Here is a 20,903-nt window from a genome sequence, read left to right on the forward strand (position 1 = left end):
ACTAGTAAATTTATTACCAGGATCATCTTCAAGTCTTTCAATCTTTACTTAAATTCACAGTATCAAAGCTTCATGTCGTGATGTAGATTCTGGCAGTATATTTGATCACAGAATACAACATAATAAACAGTCAAAAGATATCTCAATTAACTGCTATTTTGATTATAAATTGGCAAAATTGAGTATAGATGCAAAAGTTGCAAAAGAAGGACTAAAAAGCAAGTGTCTTAAGATTTGTGTTTGTATTAAAGCTTCAATTATTAGCACGAATTTAGATATGACTATAATGGACTTGTGTTTCAGACAGTAACGTTTTACACACACACACACACACAGTAACGTTTAGTTGCAAATAATACATGGACATCAGGACGAGAACTTGACGATATATGTGATATGCATGACTTAAGTTTGATAAGCGATATGAATATAGACCCTGATTTGTATTATATAGACAGATACCTTCATCCGGTTTTTATCGTTCTAGTTCAGTCCGAAGAAAGACATGTCAATCTATTCAGAAAAGAATTCTAACTCTGAGCAAACTGGTCTTTACAAATTAGTCCCGTATTGTAAGCTGAGAGGCTGCAGCAGTTTTTGGAAAGATTGGAACTTGTTCTAAATCTTTCCTAAGGCACCGGCCTCCCTAACAACAAGTAACTAAGCACAGGTTAGCTACTAAATCTATAAAATGCACTGAAATATAGTTCCCTATAGTTCTTATGTCTGTGCACATATGCACATGTAAAATGTGAAAAATTGGGGTATAGTTTTGGAGCAGTTCATTCAAGTATGTATGTCTTTATGGTGTGTTGATGTGCAGGCTTTTTTATCATTTTGATTAGGTAATTGAGTAATGATACAATACTAGTATGATTGACAACTGTCATGATCACCAAACAATCAGAGACAAGGTGGGGCCTTAATTACAATGCCCCACCTCCTTAAATGCCAATCATATTGACCACATTACTAAATAAGTAATCAACCTCAGTCTTACATAATTATACAGACCCTTCAATAAGCATCTCAATACACAAATATTTGACCTCATAATTGAATACACAAATGCATATATTAGATATGTTTGATATATAGAGATGATAGATTTATTCATTGCCTATTACTTTTGATCTACACTACAAAAGTGATTCTGTAAATTTTGTCTGAAAGACAAATGATTAATTAAGGATTAACAAGATCTTTTTTGCAAAAAAATAAAATGAAATCTAAATATAAATATATAAAAGGTATTCAAGTAAGGCCTATGATTTATTTGATAAATCTGCAATAATCATCTGTAATTAACAATTTAGGTTAGTTCGCTTAGTTTTTTATAAGTGATTGGCTTGAAACAGTTATTTCATTTATAAAACTCTTAATAAGAACAAACCATTTTTTCCTTAGTTTATTCTCCATCAAATGTCTGTTAACAATTTAAGTCATTTGAATATAAGAAGTGTAAATATATTTTTGCAATCAAGAAAGAATCCACATTTCAACAAATAAGTTTTTTAATTTGTTTATGTTGAAAAAGTACATTTTCAATGCCCTTTGCCGAAAGATATTTAAATTGTAAATTGATTAAAATACACTCTACAACTTTTAATCTTCAATGTCATATAATTATGATAATTGTTTTCAAAATCAATAAGCAATTCTCAGAGGAGAAAAATAGTATACCTATGTTTCAACTTACAAAATGCCCCAAAACAACCTTTTTAGATTATTTTTTAACACAATACAATTCTTAGCTTCAAGTCTATCTGTCAGTCCTATGTCTTACCAGGATAATTGGTAAACTTAATATTAGAAGAATCTTTGATTCACAATTTTTTTTTGAACATGTAACCGGGACCAATATTTGGTTAAGATATAAACTGCAGTTTAAACGAAATTCAATTTGATTCACATTTAGCTCATTTTATCTTCTGTAAAATTGCTTTTCCTTCTAAAGACCTGCGGTTAATGCAATTGTCAGCAATAGTGCTTTATTAATGTTCTGTTTTGTCCACACCATACCTAAACATGGTTTGAAATTATTCAAACTCTCTTCCAATCTTTCCATGAGTGATTTCCATCACTTTGATTACTAATTATAAGTCGGTTGGTCTTCCTGAATTAAAGCATCATCTTCAATTGTTCCAGCAGCAATTCTCATGGAACATTTCTTAATAACGTCTATATTTAACATCTTTCATAGCTGTTTGACAACTTTTTGTGGTATTTTTTTTATGTTTTCTTGTTCGGGAGGAAAACTGACAGTCCAAGTCAACTAATATTCGAACACACTTACCAAGCATGTGCGGGGTTTGAAGTCACAACCTTAGTGTTGACTGGCTAGGGATATATGAGATGACTGACTACTTAGACCACTGGGGCACAGAGGACCCTCGCAATTAAGGAGGAATAGTTTGCAAACACGTCGTCGTCTATCTCTATAAATCAATTGGCAGCGGACTGGTGGTTCATAGAATCAAAATTAATATATCTTGACCTCTTTCTTCTCATATAGAATTGATGTTGTTTTATGCATTTTTTTTTCTGTTTATTTTATTTTGCAATTAATTTGATTATTTAACAAAAATCATTGATATAAGCAAAGCTAAGTCAAAATTTATATCACTTAATGAACATTAACATATTTAAGAGCTGACGTGTACGATATTAGACTCCTTCCATTTGTATTTAAAATATCCTGTAGGGTAATACCGTACACCCACTTCTAGTCTGTTTTATTGGAAATTATTGCACTTATACTTCACGGAAAAGTATCTGTCAATTAAAAACTATATCTGGTATTCAGTTTCCATCAGTTTTCTAAATTTCGATTAAAATAGAAAGTTCTTACTTTAAATTAACAAAACTTAAAATTTACACAAATCTGGTGACTTTTTGGACGAGATCATCTTCTTAAAACGCCAGCGAACAAAACTTTCCGACAAACGGCAAATGTGTACATATTCTATGATAGAAAATCGTAAAAACGTGAACATACAAGGTTATACATATAATAATATTAAAACACACTTTATTTCTCAATTTTATCAGAAAAACAAGCAAAATGCAATATGTACGGTAATTACCCGTCTGTACGAAATTACCAAGATCGACTCTAGCTATACCGAGTACAACAATATTCTGAGAACACCCAATACTCAAAATTAACCTGAGAACAAATAGATATTACTGAAAAACTCTATTTATTTGGTGCAATACTGCTTTTATTGAAAATAAGACTATAAATTAGAGATATATGTGTAATTTCTACTCAATAAGTGTACAATTTAACTTCAGGAATTTGATTTGTGTGCATACCTGTCAACTTACTCGTATCCTATGGGTGATACCTGAAAATTTCACCCCATACAGTTACACATGATTTTTTGAATACCCGCTGGGTCGTTAAATAACCCGGGAATTCAGAAAATGACCCGTTTTCACCTGGATTCTTGAGCCTTTAGACTGATTTCATAGGTGATTTTCTTTGAAATACCGACAAATTCGTAATTTTTCCTGGACAGGAAGTTCAACTAGCAATGCTAGCTGTGTTAACTGTCAAATTAAGTGACCCATTAAGTGCATGACTTCACTTGACAGCTTTGGTGTCAAACACACTGTTAATTAATACCAATTACCTTAGCTTAAGGTCATAAATAATTTGTCTATTTCAAAGTTGTTTGACAATAAATTTGAGTTACTTCCCCTTTTTTTCCACCTTCACAATCTACATGATCTACTCCTTAATTTTATGTTTATTTTTGTAAAAAGATTAAATCTCAAAGAAATTGAATGCAAATATACATATCAGAATATTACTTTTTTTTATTTTTCTACTTTCGCTTCATGACCTTAGAACAATTAAAAAATTATTTTGAAAATTTTTTTTTTATCTCTACTTCCTTCATGAGCTTTAAATGTTTATTTTTTTTTTATTATATTTCAATATCAACAAATCTTTGACAGCCTTCACATTGGCCAAGATCAAAAGAACCTGAGTCCTGACAAGAGTTTCATATGAACAGTAAACAATTTTGTAGAGTACGGTCTCTTGATTACCGGAAGTACAAGGCCCCTACTCTGAATATGCTGACATTCAAATTTGATTGGAATGACGTCATCCGGGATATTGATTCGACCTCAAGGAACTCTGCTGAAATCCAGGGCTCCTCGAGTTCTAATGTCGGGAAAGCTATAATCAATCTTAACAGGTGTTATATATGACCATGTCAATCCTATCTACTCTAGAGTTCCTTTCGAACTTTGCCATTATGATACATACTTTAAAACAAGTGGCTTGAGAATTGATATAAAACTATGAATGAAACAAGAAGATGGGGTATGGCTTGGCTTGAAATGACAAAGTATAACACATTAATATATCAATGGCTTATTATGCAATGAAAAAATAAAATTAAAGTTTTAAATTATTTCCAGTTAGTACTTAACTATGTGAACATATTTTGGAAACTTTTCAATTATAAAGAAATGTCCCCTAAATACTTAAATTCAACTGAAAAAAAGTTTGTACGCGTCATGACCTGAGATTTTCTTCTTCAATGCAGGTCATGACCTGCATTTTCATGTTCATAGGTTGACCGGTATGTGTATTTCTTGTATGCAAGTTCCTTGTATAACAATATGACGGATGTAATTGTATCTTGATACTGGTAACTCAACCGTATCTAAATATAGGTATGAAAAGTACTTATGAATAATCATTTTTTTTTATTAAAGTTTTCCAAATAATGTATTTACTTTTCAAATTTCAATTGTTAAAGAATCTATATACTAGCTAATACGTCATTTCTTTTTCAATTTTTATTTAGATAGAGTTATTAACTTTTCGAATAAATACGTCCGATATATTGTTTTACGAGGAAGTTGTATACAAAACACACATATTGAATTCCTGATGTTGAATTATACATTTATTGAGTAAAAATGACATATATCTAAAAATATTAGTCTTTGTTATCTGTAAAAACAGTAAAATACTATATAAGAAAGAGTTTTTCAGATAGTATCTATTGGTTCTCTAGTTCATATTGAGTTTTGGGGAGTTCTCGGGAGATTGTTGTACCATCATGACCATACCTGCCAACTTTCTCAAAATCTCCATGTAGGCTTATGCTCCTCTTCCATTGTCATAAATGTTTTTAATGTAATTTTATATTGTTTGAATTAGTATGTACGTACTTAAATACCATTTCAACTCATTTGAATTCTTGTTTTGAGGTGTTCAGTTTATACAACAAAGAATTTCAAAATTCAGATCAACTCCTCTAAGGGGGGAAATCACTCATAAATCATGAAAATATTGCAATAGATCAATTTTCCCTGTGTTCATTTCCCCTATTTAAAAAAAAAGTATAAATGGTATTTAGGGTTTTATATACCTATGCAGATATTTAATTGATAAATATAAAATACATATGTCTCAAATTTCAAGAAAAGAAATGGAAAGATTTTTGAATTGTGTGTTTTTAGAGCAATGATTGGCACTGATAAGGGGGATAATTACCTAAAGATTAAATAGACTCCCCTTATGAACTTGAAAAATGTCCTGGGACTCACCAAGCAATAGTTTTCACCTGATGTACGTACATCTTTCCTAGATATTAATATGACCTATTATGACATCACTTTGCCATGAGCACAAGGTTTGATACTAGTAAAACAGTTAATACTTACCTTTCCGAGCACCTAGGCTAATCTCGCCCTGTTTTTGGAAGAAATCTTGTTACCCAATCTTTAACTTTTTAGTATTTTGTTGACTTTTGTTGTCATCTAGTCTTATAAGTTCACCTTGCTGAAGGCCATGTAAGCTTTTGCACTTAGTCGGTATCTGTTGTATGTCTAAGTGTTCAACTTGTTCAGAACCATTAAACAGAATGAAACCAAACATGACAGAGATTTTGCTAATATTATAAGGAAATTGGGTGTGATAGCCAATGAGACAACTATCCGTTAAAGACTTGAGGAAAAAGTACTTAATAGAAAAACAAAGGATATGGGGTATCCATCTATGACTTAAAATTAGTACATGCACAGCAAAAAACACACAAAAAGCAAAGGAACAGTGCTTTTATTGCTGTTCTTCATCTCAAAGTCACACTCACAGTGAAACAAGTGAAGAGCTACATGACCAGAAGGGACCTATAGATAATTGCCAAATCTGTGTGTAGAATCAGTTTATCTTTTAAGGGATACCAAATTCAATCAATTTTTAAGAAGAAGCATATTAAATACATTTTGTAACTAAGTCTGAATTAAATTATTCAATTTTATGAAGCAATGATAAACATGATAAAATGTTATTTCAAATGTCAAGTGTTCACAAAATTTAACAAATTAACACTAAAAAAGTATATTCAGTGTGTAAGAAGGATTCTTTTGTTTTCCAGTACAAAAAATAATGAATGGACAGAAAGAAAAGATAGATTTATTACCACCATCAGCCTTCCAAGACATAGGAAAAGACGATGCTTGGAAAGAGCTAGCTAGGGCAACAACTGATGTCATGAACTTAAAACTTGAAAACCAAAAATTAAGGTAGAGTTTAATTGAATATTCATATAATTGATTAAAACTGCAGAGATGTACATTTTCAATATTGTAATTGTAAAATAAATACAAAGTAACAATAGCAAGTAATGAAAACATTTATATAAAAAAAGTAAATACACAGCTGTCAAAAGTACTTCAATCCTTAACATTGTGAACATTATGCTGTGCTGAAAAATAAAATACCTATGAACAGGCTGAACAACATGTACAATGTACCTATTAAGACAACAATATGTGGAAATTAAATGCCATCAAAATAAATACATTTATACTTCATAATACAAACGGTTAATCTCTATCTACATATATATCATTGGATGTTTTTTCTTATACATTGGTATTAAAATTAAAAAAAGGAGATGTGGTATGATTGCCAATGAGACAACTATCCACCCAAGTTCAAATGAAGTGGATGTAAGCAATTATACAGTGATCTAAGTTGTTAATTTCTGTGTCATTTGGTCTCTTGTGGAGAGTTGTCTCATTGGCAATCGTACCACATCTTCTTATTTTTATATAGGAAACTGTACAGCCTTTATGAATTAAATGCATTCTGCATATAAACATTTAAAGAAATGATACCAGTGATTTGCAAATCATTTTATTTAATATTAAACTGAAAATCAATGTCAGTATTAAGACAGCATTAATCAACAATTGATTCATACAATTTTGTGTACTTTGAAAACGAAAGTAAACAATATAAACTTTTATATATTCAATACCGGATATTGACATATTATTTTTTGTCTTTTTCAGGGAAGAACAAAATAAGCCAATATTTGTTCCCACACCAGTTGTAAGTTAAGATACAAGTTTCACTTATTATGTTTTATATACTGATCAAGCAATCCAAATGTGTAGCTTACATTCAAGAAATTTGAGAAGTGCTTTTCCAGCTCAAAGAGTATTTTTTCACTTTTTTCTATTATTTTACCAACACATAACATCCAGGCAACACAATAATTGTGCTGGACTTTCTATATTAATCATAAATATTTTAATGCATTATTTAGAAAAAAGGTTTATGAATTTACTTAAGAATACTAAACATTTATATTTTTTTTAGAAAAATACCCTTAGTTTAATTTACACAAACTTTTAGTGTAGTACATAAAAGTAGGTGCACAAAGTTGATTGGAAACTGAATAAACTGTGTACATGGAAATTTATTTCAGGCCAAAAGTCCACGAGAGGAATGCAGGTACAATGTTAAAGAAGACAGAAAATACATTGATGAACTTATAACTAAGCAGGCATCAGAAATAGCTGAGCTAAGAAATGAAATAAGACAACTGAAATGTGTTCGTAAGGAGGAGATAACTGAGATAGAAAGACAAACAACAGCCAGTGAGAGGAAGAATATGCAGACAATAGCTATCTTAGAGGCTGACCTAAAGTCACGGGAAGATAGATATGATTCACAGGTATAGCATTGGTAAATTTGTTATATTTAGTATTTTGATATGGTGTTCATATGAAAATGACCACAGGCACTTGGGGCACGGCCCCCTTTTTCTAATTTTTAATTAATTTTTTGTCTGTAAATATTCTTTAGTATTTTAACTTATTTCTACTTTATATTGAATATGTTATTGCTATTATCTATACAATATCATAATTACAGTAGTTGATATAGGTTGCCCTTCTTTTCTTATTTTACACAAGGCAGGAAAGATAGAAAATATAAATATAGTACATCTGCTCGCCTCGGACACATTTTATGAACCATTTTTCTATTAAATCATACAAACTAGGACTAGTATCAACTTATAGAAAGACTTAACTTTGTTTATGTTGTTGGTCTGTATGTACAATCACTCAACTATCCTTAAATTTTAAATTTTCACTGCTCTGTATCTTAAATTCATCAAGTGCATTAATGATGATGGAAGCAGATGTCAAACACATTTACAAAACCAGGTCCTTTCAATTTAACATGACCCATTTTTTTCATTCCATGCATAAAAATACAAATATTGAAATGCAAAAAGTGGCTAATTTCGCAATCTTCATGTATAAATCTTTTTTTTTTCGTATGCTTCTTTCTGTTCAATGTGCACAATTTAATGAGAAATTTAACAAATTGGAGGTAAGGTTACCTCTATTCATCACTTTGCCATGCACCATTCTGGATATTAGAAACAATATATTGAGTCCAATCATTTTTTAATGGGATATAGTGATTAACTATTTTATATGACTACAGGTTGATAGGCTGAGTTCAGAACACCAAAGAGAGGTAGAAACTTTATATAATCAGATTCAAACATTAGAAGATCAGTTATCATCTGTATCTACAAGATCTAAAGATAGAATCAGACAGCTGGAGTCAGAGCTGGAGAAAGAAAGAGAAGAGGCGTCAGAAAATACTTCCAGATTACAGTTAGAAATTAAGTAAGATATACTGATCATATATTTTGTGAAGATTATTGATCTACAGGTATATATGCCTTTCAACAATGTACAAAACTAAAACCAATATGTAAGTTCTAAAAAGACCCCAGGCTGACAATATGTGAAACAACAGATTGTTTAAGGTGTTTAATGACTGATACTGTTTCATATTTGAAACAAACAAGCAAAAAAACCCAACATTTGTTGATGTGATTTAACAAGAAATTTCATCTCTAGATATAGCTGGGACCAGTAGAGGACATGTATCTCTTAGTAATATTGTATAGTTTTTATCACTTGATAGGAAAATGTTTGACAAATGTGTCACTTTTACTTTTATTATACCCCAAGCAACGAGTTGCGGAGGGTATAATGTTTTTGACCCGTCCGTCCGTCTGTCCGTCAGTCCTGTTTCTTGTCATCGCAACTCCTCTCAAACCACACAACAGAATTTCACGAAACCTTTTTAGATAATAAGGACATACTATGTAGTTGTGCATATCGACAGGAAATTACGATTCAATTCTTTTTCTAGGAGTTACACCTCTTTGAACTTATTTACTTTAATGTACTACTGCAACAGTTTGTCATCTCAACTCCTCTCAAACCACACAACAGAATTTCCTGAAACTGTGTAGATTATAATAAAGACATACTATGTAGATGTGCATATTGACAGGAAATTATGATTCAATTTTTTTTTCTGATACAATTTTTTTTCTTACACTTATTTTATTTCTCCAATGACAATGTGGGGACGTGGGGTATGTGAGCGCGCTCACTAAGGTTCTTTCATTGTATTTAAAATTACAATGATAAATTCAGGAATCTTCGTTAATTTTGTTAGCTAGGCCATTGCAATTGAGTGAAAATCTCATAATTTAAGAAAAAGTAAAATATAATCTTTGTCTTCTTTTTTATTCCCTTGTGATAGGCAATGGGGCAATATACTTTTATTGTCATATGACCATACAATGATTTTTTTGTACATACTTAGGTTTTTTTTTTCAGATGCTACTTTGAGTAAGCCTCCACCAAATCATTTGAAATTTAGATATTATTAAGGACCACTAAACACAGACCCAGTTTGAATTTGGACAATTTAAGTATTGTCCTTCTAGAGAAAGGACCTGGATAAAGCTGAAATATCCCATTTTTGGTTTCTCATAATAACTTTAGTAAAATTCCACCAAATTCTGTGCTACTGGGTAATTGAGTATTTAATTCATTTTTCAGAACTTTTACATATAATATAGAAAATCAAAATAAACAGATTGTGCAGTTAAAGAATTATATTGGTGATACTGAAAAAGGTCCAAAACCTGCTGAAGTGTGGAGAAAGGAGAAAGAGACATTAGAAAACAAACTGCAGGTGAATAATCTTTGTTACAATTGATTAAATCAGTATCTTTATATGCTTTGAAATATTCTTATAGCCAAGATCTTCTAAATTGAAACTTTGTGTATGAATATTTTGAAGATTTTTTTTATTTAAGAAAAAGTAGATTTTCACTTGAGCTACACAGCAGAGATTAAATCATACATGATGAAAAAAAAATATAAATGAAGAAACTTTGTATTCCTATTCTTTATCTAAAAATTGCTGTCAGGTTTTCAACTGTAAGCAAAATTGAATATCTGGTACATGTGTATTAAGGTAAACTAATCCTACAAGTGCTGCCATCTGTAGTGAAATAGTTAATATATACTAAAATATGGTTGCATGATTAATGAGGTAAAATGATAAACTTCATTAGAATTGTGAGAGGAAAGACTTACAACAATGATTGCTTTACTGCAAGACAGTACTTGTTTAAAAAAAAAACTATATCAGAACTATATTTTTTATTGAAAGTTGCATGTACATGTTTATTTGTCAAGAAATGAGAAAAGTCACTTTTGAATTGAAAGTAAGGTCATGTTACATAGAACAGCACAAAGAGATGTCATTGTTCTTTTTCATTATAGAACACAGAAATTTATTTAACATGTAATTAAAAAAAAAATTTAAACAGAATTAGGGGAACCACAAAAAGGGAAAAAAGATGCACTTGCATTCTTCAATAACTCTTCAGAATGGATAAAGACAAATCTGATGTCTGTTCTGTATCATATTTTGTAGATATTAGAAGTAGATAAAGAAAATATACAGTCAAATTTACAGCTGTTAAACATAAGATTTTCCTCTTTGAATGAAATTCTACGGACACAGGAAGCTGAAATATCAAGGGTAGGAATAGAATGTTATGTTTTTGTTGCTTGAATATATTCTGACTTCTCTTTTATTTATTTATATACATGTTATTCAGGGAATGTACTTTTACAAGTTACTGAATATCAACAGAAACAACTGAACTTTGAATTTTCTTTCTGTCTAAGAGGTTATACATTACTTTCAAACAAAGAAATTTCTATAGCGCAAGTACATTTTTTCAATCCATGGAAAAGGATTGAAATGAAATTCATTGTCTGAAACATACATGTATCTACAATATTAGTATTATGGGTCATTTATATTTTTATCATGTTTTTGATTTTTCAGAAATCTTTCTGTTGTTGGTAAATGAAATAACAAAATATAAATTTGGTGTGTCTGATTGCTTTTAAACAATGTAATTGACATAGTTGTTTTGAATTAATATTATTAGAAACACACACATATATTTTTGTATAAAAAACATGAGAAGATACTGTGAAATTTTCAAACAAGTAGTAATGATTTGGTCTACTTTTAGGTTTCACAAGATAAAACAGACAAGAACAAACAGGAGAATTTATTATTGACCAGGTATGATACTGTAAATTCAGAAATTATTGCAATGTTTTTATTATTGTGAAAAATGTGACATGGTTACAATTGCAATAATTTAAACTTGCATTTTGAAATTTTTTATATGAATTAAAACAGTATTTTTCTCAATATCACAAAAATTAGAATCGCATTTTATTCTAAATTGACAAAATCGCAATAATAAATGCACGCATAAATTTCTGAATTTACTGTAGGTAGAGATCATTATTGTTGTCAGAACTTCTAAATAAATTTAGATTTTCTTTTTTAGATCAATATTATATATTTGCTCTTCAGTAGAGACATCAAACTTCATAACCAATCTCTGTTTTGATTAAATCAGCATGTGTTATATCATCTTTGTTTGTTATTACTGACTATTAATATTCATATAAAAGTTTGATAATTAAAGTTTGAAAATTTCAAATGAAACAAATTTCAGTTTAAAAAAAAATGGAAAAAGGCATCTATGTCATGTGTAGAAAAGGTTCAAAAATGTTTATACAAAATAAATATAAACAATTGGAACAATTTGTTCCCAAGTTGAGATTTTTAATAATAGAGTTATACCTACCAGTGAAAAATGACATTTATTTAATTAGAATATAATTCACGTAAACTAGTTCTCATCGCAAACATCTAGGTGATCTAGAAATAAAAACATCCCTAGGATGTCCGATCACCCAACCTGTGTTACACACCCCAATACAGGTAAATATACAGGTATTCTAATCAGTTTTGATTTTTGTCGTGTTCCTTCAATATACACATATCTAGAAATTCATCTAGGGGATGGTGGTGGCCCCTTCACTGGTAGGTATAACTCTATTATTAAAAATCTCAACTTGGGAACAAATTGTTCCATTTTTAATAATATTCATTATACCTACCAGTGAAAAATGACATTTATTTAATTAGAATATACTCACTGATTTAAAAGCAGTGTTGAATTCATTCAACGGTGGAGGATGAATTTCCTTCTCTACAAGAAAAACTCCACAAACAAAATTTCTATCGAACAGGATAAAATACTATCACCATAACAAAAAACCCACTATTTACATCTATATACAGCTACATGTTATACTGCAATAAACAAACAAAGTACCATACAAATAAATGAATTTGTATGCTTACATCCTATTCTAAAACTTTAGTAGCATCAAAATCTCGCAAATAAAACTTTGCGAAAGTTGATTCAACTGCCCAGTCGGCAGAATCTAAAATTGATTTCAAAGAAGCCCCTTTGTACAAAGCCCAACTTGGAGCTATAGCACGTGTTGAATGTGCATTTACTTTCATATTGTCATCATCATAAGCTATTCTAATAGCCTGAACAATCCAACTTGAAATAGTTGCGGTTGACACTGGTTTGTGTGGTTCATTTATTCCCAGAAAAAGTTTTAATTCTTTCTGATTCACTTAACTTTTTCCGAAAATTTTTAGTTTTATCCAAATAAACTGAAAGAGCTCTTTTTGGATCTATCAAAGTTTTCTCTGGAAAACTTGGAACAAATAATTTTTCTCCAAAATGCTTTTGTCGATCTTGCTTGGCTAAGCCATGTCTTACAAAAGTAATACCCTTACACTGAACTCTCATTGACTTGTCATCAATATGGAGACTTTGCAAATCACTACATCTTCTGAATGTAGTTATGGCAACTAAAAACACTGTTTTTAAAGTTACATGCTTTAAATCAGCTTCCTGCATAGGCTCAAATGGTTTCTTTTCAAGAGCCTGTAATAACAATTCTAAGTTCCATTCAGGTAGAATTTTTACCTTTGGTGGTCTAGAATTAAATACACCTTTAATAATCCTTACTATGTTAGGGTGTTGGCCGACAGGAAAATTTTGCACTGGAGGTAACACTGCAGATAACATAGATCTATAACCTGCTATTGTCCTATATTGCAAACCAGACTGAAATAAATAAGCCAAAAAATCAGCAACCTGATTTAAATTTGCTGAATATGGATCAATTTGTCTCTCACCACACCAGCTATTAAACTTTTCGAATTTTGAGGAATAGTCCTTTTTTGTACCATCTCGCCATGAAGCTGAGAGCAATGTTCTTGCTGATTGAGAAAATCCCTCTGTTTTAAAACGTCTGTCGAAAGAAGCCATGCTGTCAGATTTAATATTTCTGGATTTGGATGAAAAATTTTCATTTTGGCCTGAGACAACAAATTGTCCATTACTGGTAGTCTTATTGGACAAGCTATCAGTAACTGCAAGATCTCCGTGTACCAGTGTCTCCTTGGCCACTGGGGCGCAATCAAAATTATCTGACAGTGGAACTGCCTCATATATTGCAATATCCTTGGAATCAGACAAATTGGGGGAAACACATACGCGTACATGTTCTCCCAAGGAATTGTCAGAGCATCCAAGGCCAAAGCATTGGGATGAGGAATCCAAGTGCAAAATATTTCTGTCTGGCGATTTTCCCATGATGCAAACAAATCTATCAATGGGGTTCCCCATATCTGAAAAATCTGCTGCACTATAGACTTGTTCAGAGACCATTCTGTCAGACAAACCTTTTCCCGACTCAAATGATCCGCTAAAACATTCTTCTTGCCCATAATGTGGGCTGCTTTCAAGACTATATTGTTTTGAATTGCTATCTGCCATAGCTCCCAAGTCAAGTAACATAAATTTGGGGACTTCGTCCCCCCTTGACGATTTATGTATTGTACTACGCTTGTGTTGTCGCTCCTTATCAGAACACATTTTCCCTTCAAAATTTTCAGAAAATGCTGAACTGTCAAAATTACAGCTTTCATTTCCAAACAATTTATGTGCAAAAGCTTCTGTTCCGAATTCCAAACTCCCTGAAAAATCTGTTTTCCAATATGACCCCCATAACCTGTCATTGAAGCATCTGTCGTTATGGTCACATTGATTTTCGGCAATTGCAAATATCGGCCTTTCAGCGTGTTGGCTGAATTTTTTCACCATAAAAGATGGTATTTCAGATGTTGTGTCAATGGAACATGTGCCAACATATTTTTGCTGACTGGCCTCCAAAAACTTAACAAATGAAGTTGAATGGGTCTCATAAACAGACGAGCATTGGGAATCAACTCGATGCATGATGCCATCATCCCCAAAACTTTCAAAAAATCTAGAGCCAAATTCTGACCTAAAAGCATTTTTTCTAGTAATATCTGTAACTTCTCTATCCTTTCCATTGTTGGATAAACTAAGCCCTTGTCTAAATGAAAAAGTCCCCCTAAATATGTTATCACTTGACTTGGAACTAGGCTTGATTTGTCTGTGTTTATTATAAAGCCTAGTGAAACCAACAGATTGAGACATTTCAGGCGATCCTGAACTAATTGCTGCTGGTCCTGATTGACTATCAACCAATCGTCTAAATATACTGACATTCTGATATTTTGAGTTCTCAGATATGCAGCTACCACTGACACCAGTTTTGTAAAAATTCGAGGAGCACATGTAGGGCCGAAGCACATTGCTTTCCATTGATAACATTGATTTGCTATGCAAAACCTCATGTACGGACGATGTTTCTGAAATATTGGTACATGGAAATATGCATCGCTCAGATCTATTGAAATTGCCCAATCTTTTGGTTTCACTAGATTTATGACTTTGCTCATTGTGTCCATCTTGAAATGGACTTTCTTTAGATGTGCATTTAATGGTTTTAAATTTGTCACGGGTCTCATTTTCCCGTTTTTCTTTGGCACCAGAAATAGTGTACTGTAAAAACCTGTGAGAGATTCCGGAAAATTCACTTTTTCTATAGCATCCTTTTCTAATAAAGAATTTATTTCTGCCAAAAATATATCTGTGTTTTTGTGAGATATTATTGTTTTCTTGATGCCTGTCCATGCAGGTCTTTGAAGAAATTCCAATTTGTAACCTTCCTCTATTATTGAAAGTACCCACTGATCTGTTGTTATCATTTTCCAATTTTGAAGAAAATATTTTAGCCGCCCCCCTACCGGAATCTCTGTACACATCATCAAACTTGAACCTACCTTTGAGTCAACTGTTGTTCTTTCTGGGGATCCGAAAATACCCCCAGCTACTCTGACCAGTCTTGTTGGTCTTGTCCCTATTTGACTCTTTAGCAGGACCCTTATAGCCTTGATTGTCTCTTTGTGGCTGTCTCCCACTATTTGATGTTTTAGGCACATTGAACCTATTGTTATTGGAGCCTCGAGTCTTACTGGCATTAACAGCATTTTGCTCAACATTGAACTTGGGATTCTTATTTTGCCAATCTCGGTCAAAATCTGCCCTTCTTTTCCTACCCTGACCTAATTCAGGTAATAAATCATTCAACTGATCCTTTTGTTCCTTGCGCTTTTCAAGGCATGACTTAAGACCATTCCCAAAAACACCTTCACCTGATAAAGGCAAATATTGTGTTTTGTCTTTAATATCAGACAAAGTCACAAGACCTGAATCATATGATGCAGCCTTACGTCGGACTAAATGAAAAAATGCACCAGTCCTACCTGACTGGTCTAAAGACTTTGTAGACATTGCAAACAAATCTTTAACAATTTGGCAACATGATTCTTTCTCCTCGTGTTCTAAAGACGGAGAATTTTCAAGCTTCCCAAGCAGTGTACCCATTGTCTGTTGCATATACATGCCAGAAATCACATTCATACGAGACGCCATTTGCCCTTGAAAAGAAAGCTTCTCTATTTGTTTTAAAGGCTGTGTATGCAATTGCCTATGGCCAGTATCCCACGACTTTACTGCCTTTGGCCCATGGTTCTTTCTCATCATTGGCTCTAGCAAGTCGTCCAAACTAGGAACCTGCAAGAACTCTATAGCACTATCATGTACAGGAAAACAACTCCTGTATTCCTCTCTATAAGCAGGAATTTTCCAAAATATTGACTTGTGCTTGATCCATAATCAAACCAACACTACCTTTATCATTGTTTGAGGCAAAATCCTCACTTAACAATTCTGACAAAACATTATGTCTAGTATCTGAGCTTAACTCACTATCTTTGTTTACTTCATTTGAAACAGATTTTAACTGTACATGTTTCATAAACCTTTCACCTTTTCTAGCAACACTACCTGTTGACTGTTCAACTCTAGCTTCGCTCTCATTGTCTGACTCATTATCAGAGCGAATATCTCCGAGTATATCCCTTTCTATAGGGTTAACATGTATAGATATTTCCGACCTTGCGTCGAAATCTGTGTTCCTAGACACTCTAGGAGAACCCAAATCCTCGTCTAGATTCGAAACTAGCGGAATAATGGGTCTAGGGGTGTCAGATCTGAGCAAACCTTGCGTATCTCTATTCTGACCCCTTGAATCTGCATTAGTTTCAGATATGGGCATACCTTGTGTATCCCTATTCTGAACTACATTATCGTTATTAGCCCCTCTAACATTGGCCAACGATTGCATCATGTTAAATAAAGTCTCAAACTTATTATCAAAATTGTCTTGCAAACCTTTTAGCTTTTGGTCATGCTCTTGTTGTAATACCGTCGACTTAGAAGGTTTTTTCTTAGCTTTACCATTCTTGTCATTTCTGGACATTGAACCATCTTTTTTCTCATTTGCAGGTAAAGATGGCGCATCTTTGTTTACTTCCGAATTCTCGTGCATCTCGAGATCGGAATCCATACTCAAATAATTTTAAATTTTCAAATTTAACGATATAGTAATAATACTATGTTATTTAAAGAAGTCTTCAATAGAAAAAAACTAAATTACTAATTTTGTTGAAAACTTTGCAGCGACGAGAACATCTGTTCGCTAGCTCGCAAAAATTAAAACTGATTAGAATACCTGTATATTTACCTGTATTGGGGTGTGTAACACAGGTAGGGTGATCGGACATCCTAGGGATGTTTTTATTTCTAGATCACCTAGATGTTTGCGATGAGAACTAGTTTACGTGAATTATATTCTAATTAAATAAATGTCATTTTTCACTGGTAGGTATAATGAATATTATTAAAAATCACACATATTCTATTGCACAGACTTGCTACTAATTTTGCTGACAACCCAATGGAAAGGAAATTATGAATTAGAGTGAGATTTACAGTAAAATCAGTATTGAAGTACCTGTCTTGTGATACATAATATTCTTCTTGCCAAATATAAAGTTTACTGTAAATGTAATCTGTTAGTAAGGACTCATGTACTCTTGTTCAATATGCCCTTCATATAATATCTTACTAATAAACACTATTTGACTGTTTCCAGTAATAAAGAATATTGAAAGTTGTGACACAGAATAATAAATACTTTTCTTTGTTATAAATAGGTGGAGGGAAAAAGTATTTGCATTAATGGTTCAACAAAAATCTGCTGCTATTATAAAACATAAGGATGAACAAAACTGGAAAGGAAAGGTAATTCTTTTTTCCAGACATTTTTTCTTTGTGCTTGAAGATATTGATTTGATATTTGGTTTATTGATTTATCATGACAAGTTACAGGTCAAGTTCAATTTTCACGATTTTAGCTTTTCTCTTTGTTCAGTTAAAGCCCTTTCCCTAGTATTAAATTTTTGATGAAATACTTATTAATTAGTAGATTTCTGTTCAAAGGGAAATAACTCATTTTTTAAAAGACTTTTAAAAGACAAAATGACATTTTGGATTTTTTTTCCTTTTCTTTGGTAAATTGTTTGAAGAATTTAGTGGTAGGTTTGTTTGTCATTCTTGAAGATATTGATTTGATAATTAGTATATAGTTTTATCATGACAAGTTACAGATCAAGTTGGAATTTTGTTCCAGTCTGATAATTTTGTGCAAAGATATGGTCTTTGGACATAGAAAATTCACCTAAATAATCAGTTTTCAACACCTTTTTTGTCATGCTTGAAGATTTTGACTTGATATTTTTATGTAGTTTACACCATGACAAGTTATAAATCAAGTTAGAATTTCGTTCCATTACAATGAATTTGTAACTGGTAGGGGACTATGTATTGCCATGCAATACTCACAGAATGCTTGTTTATTTTTACATTTTTGTAATACTTGTACCATAAAAATCTTGGGAATCGTATAATTTTGTAACAATAATTTTCATGATGGAATATTACACTTTGAATATTCATCTATGAATATAATTTTCATGAATATCCGAAATACTGCAAATTAACGCATACCTCACTTTGATGTGAAATTCAGTTTGAATTGGCTTTCAGCTTTCTTAACATTCAACTAGTAATAATGATTAACCTTAGTTTTAGAAGTTTGAAGACCCAACTTTTTCAAAGTAAAATTTTGTGAAAACAGAAGAAAATATGTTAATATAAAGGGCAGAAGGACCTTTTGCAGGACGTCTGGATTGAGCTGTTTAATTCAGGAATAACCAGTTAATTCATCGGGAATGATGTGGGAACGGGGACTTTATTCTCACCAAAATTCAGGGATTGTCGTATATTTTCTCAGGAATTTGGGATGAGACCCCTTCTTCCCCTCTAATAAGATTTTATAGCATCTTCAGGTAAATGATATTTCTAATGAAAATTGAATTTATTCCTTTGTTTAAGGTTGGTGATTTAGAGAACAGATTAGTATCAGCAAACAACCAAATGAATGTTTTGTCTCATGCTATGTCTGATAAACAGGCTCAACTAGACATGGAAGTCAACAATAATAAGGTAAAGTCTAGATTTTATGACTCATGCTTAAACTGACTCAAGTCTTTTTTAACTGATTTTTACCGTTTGTTTTTATATTGAGCCGGTACAGCACTTTCCAAGGTTAGGGGAAGGGTTCAGCATTCATAAAGACTTTTGATAGATATAAGAAGATGTGGTATGAGTGCCAATGAGACAACTCTCCATCCAATTCAAACTTTTAAGCCTACCACATTCTATTATCTTCCTGTCCCAAGTCAGAAGCCTGTAATTCAGTGGTTGTCATTGGTTGCTGTCTATCATATTTGTTTTTTAAATGAATCAGGGTGTTAGGTTTCCTGTTTGAATTGTTTTAAATTTTGTCATGCCTGGGGCTTTTATAGCTTACTTTACAGTATGGGTTTGTTCATTGTTGAAGGAAGTGGGGTGACCTATAGATGCTTACATCATTTGGTCTCTGGTGGATAGATATATAGTTGCCAATCATACCACATCTTCTTATGTTTACATCAGCCATACATGAAAGTAAATGATAATGAAAAAGATGTAGAGGCTATGTTCCATGCAATTTCAACTAAATAAGAGTCAATATGGTAAGTGCAATTCATCTTTGCGAAATATGATAACTTAAAGGGGATTAATTTAGGTAAACAAATTAAAAGGCCAATATTACTTAAGATATGTGTACTGACAAGACTTCAGTTACTATAGATCTGTTTGAAATATAAAAATCACACAGTGTAAAGAATAAATGCCTGTAATACATTTACTGTGAAAAAGTGTTTTATTTGTAATTGAAAAAGTTTATTTTGGTTTAGAAATTACAACATGAGGTGATACAAGCCCAGCAGATGGCATTATTGTTAGATGACAGATTGATAGAGAACAGACAGTCAGCAGAACAATTACAACAGTTCTGTAAAAGGTTTGGATTTTTTATTTTTTTTGTTTTTTTTTTCAAAATTTAAGTTAATTCTGATATATTTTGTTTTAAACATTATTTTGATATAAAGTTATGACACTGAATTTTGTGTACATTATGTATGTTTAATAATTTATGTAGGATTTAGAGGGGATGCTCTGATTTGTGTTAATTTTGTTCAATAGCTTACCTCTCTATATATGACATAACAACATAAAGACCCAACAACTGTATCATTATATGAATGAATAAACCGTTATATTGGGAATCCTAACATACTCCCTGTAAACATAGTGTTTTTTGGGGGGAGAGGGGATATATAGGAATCACCCTGTTCATCTGTCTGTCTGTGTATCTCCAGCATAACTCTTCCTAAACAGCTAGACAGATATTGATTAATCTTAAATCTTTATACTACCTAAGGATGTCCAGGTTCAATAAGTTAAAGGGGAGATAATTCATGCATGTTCTTCTATATACTAAAACTATTATTGGATAGGGGTATCCTTTTATAAGTTCATTCACAATTCTAATTTCAATTAGCAAGAGCAACATATAAGATCATTCTCTTTTATGTTTTGTCCTTAACTTCATATTTTCTTCTC

General features: G+C 31.9%; 1 protein-coding gene across 20 annotated transcripts in view; it reads left to right on the forward strand.

The window, feature by feature from the left end:
- The window catches only part of LOC127725799 (coiled-coil alpha-helical rod protein 1-like), a 36,221-nt gene that overhangs the window by 682 nt on the left and 14,636 nt on the right, over positions 1 to 20,903 (forward strand). For all 20 annotated transcript variants that reach the window (XR_007993166.1, XR_007993160.1, XR_007993162.1 and 17 more), the window contains exons 2-11: positions 6,408 to 6,555; positions 7,330 to 7,369; positions 7,749 to 7,997; positions 8,780 to 8,967; positions 10,204 to 10,339; positions 11,090 to 11,197; positions 11,703 to 11,755; positions 18,047 to 18,134; positions 19,287 to 19,397; positions 20,195 to 20,301. Coding sequence is in view for 1 of the 20 variants with exons in the window: in XM_052233083.1 (XP_052089043.1) it covers positions 6,408 to 6,555; positions 7,330 to 7,369; positions 7,749 to 7,997; positions 8,780 to 8,967; positions 10,204 to 10,339; positions 11,090 to 11,197; positions 11,703 to 11,755; positions 18,047 to 18,134; positions 19,287 to 19,397; positions 20,195 to 20,301 (1,228 nt within the window). In the remaining 19 variants the exon portion in view is untranslated. The remainder of the gene's footprint in view (positions 1 to 6,407; positions 6,556 to 7,329; positions 7,370 to 7,748; positions 7,998 to 8,779; positions 8,968 to 10,203; positions 10,340 to 11,089; positions 11,198 to 11,702; positions 11,756 to 18,046; positions 18,135 to 19,286; positions 19,398 to 20,194; positions 20,302 to 20,903) is intronic.

The sequence above is a fragment of the Mytilus californianus genome, unplaced genomic scaffold (genome assembly GCF_021869535.1).
Source record: "Mytilus californianus isolate M0D057914Y unplaced genomic scaffold, xbMytCali1.0.p SCAF_15, whole genome shotgun sequence".
In the NCBI taxonomy this organism is placed as follows: Eukaryota; Metazoa; Mollusca; class Bivalvia; order Mytilida; family Mytilidae; genus Mytilus; species Mytilus californianus.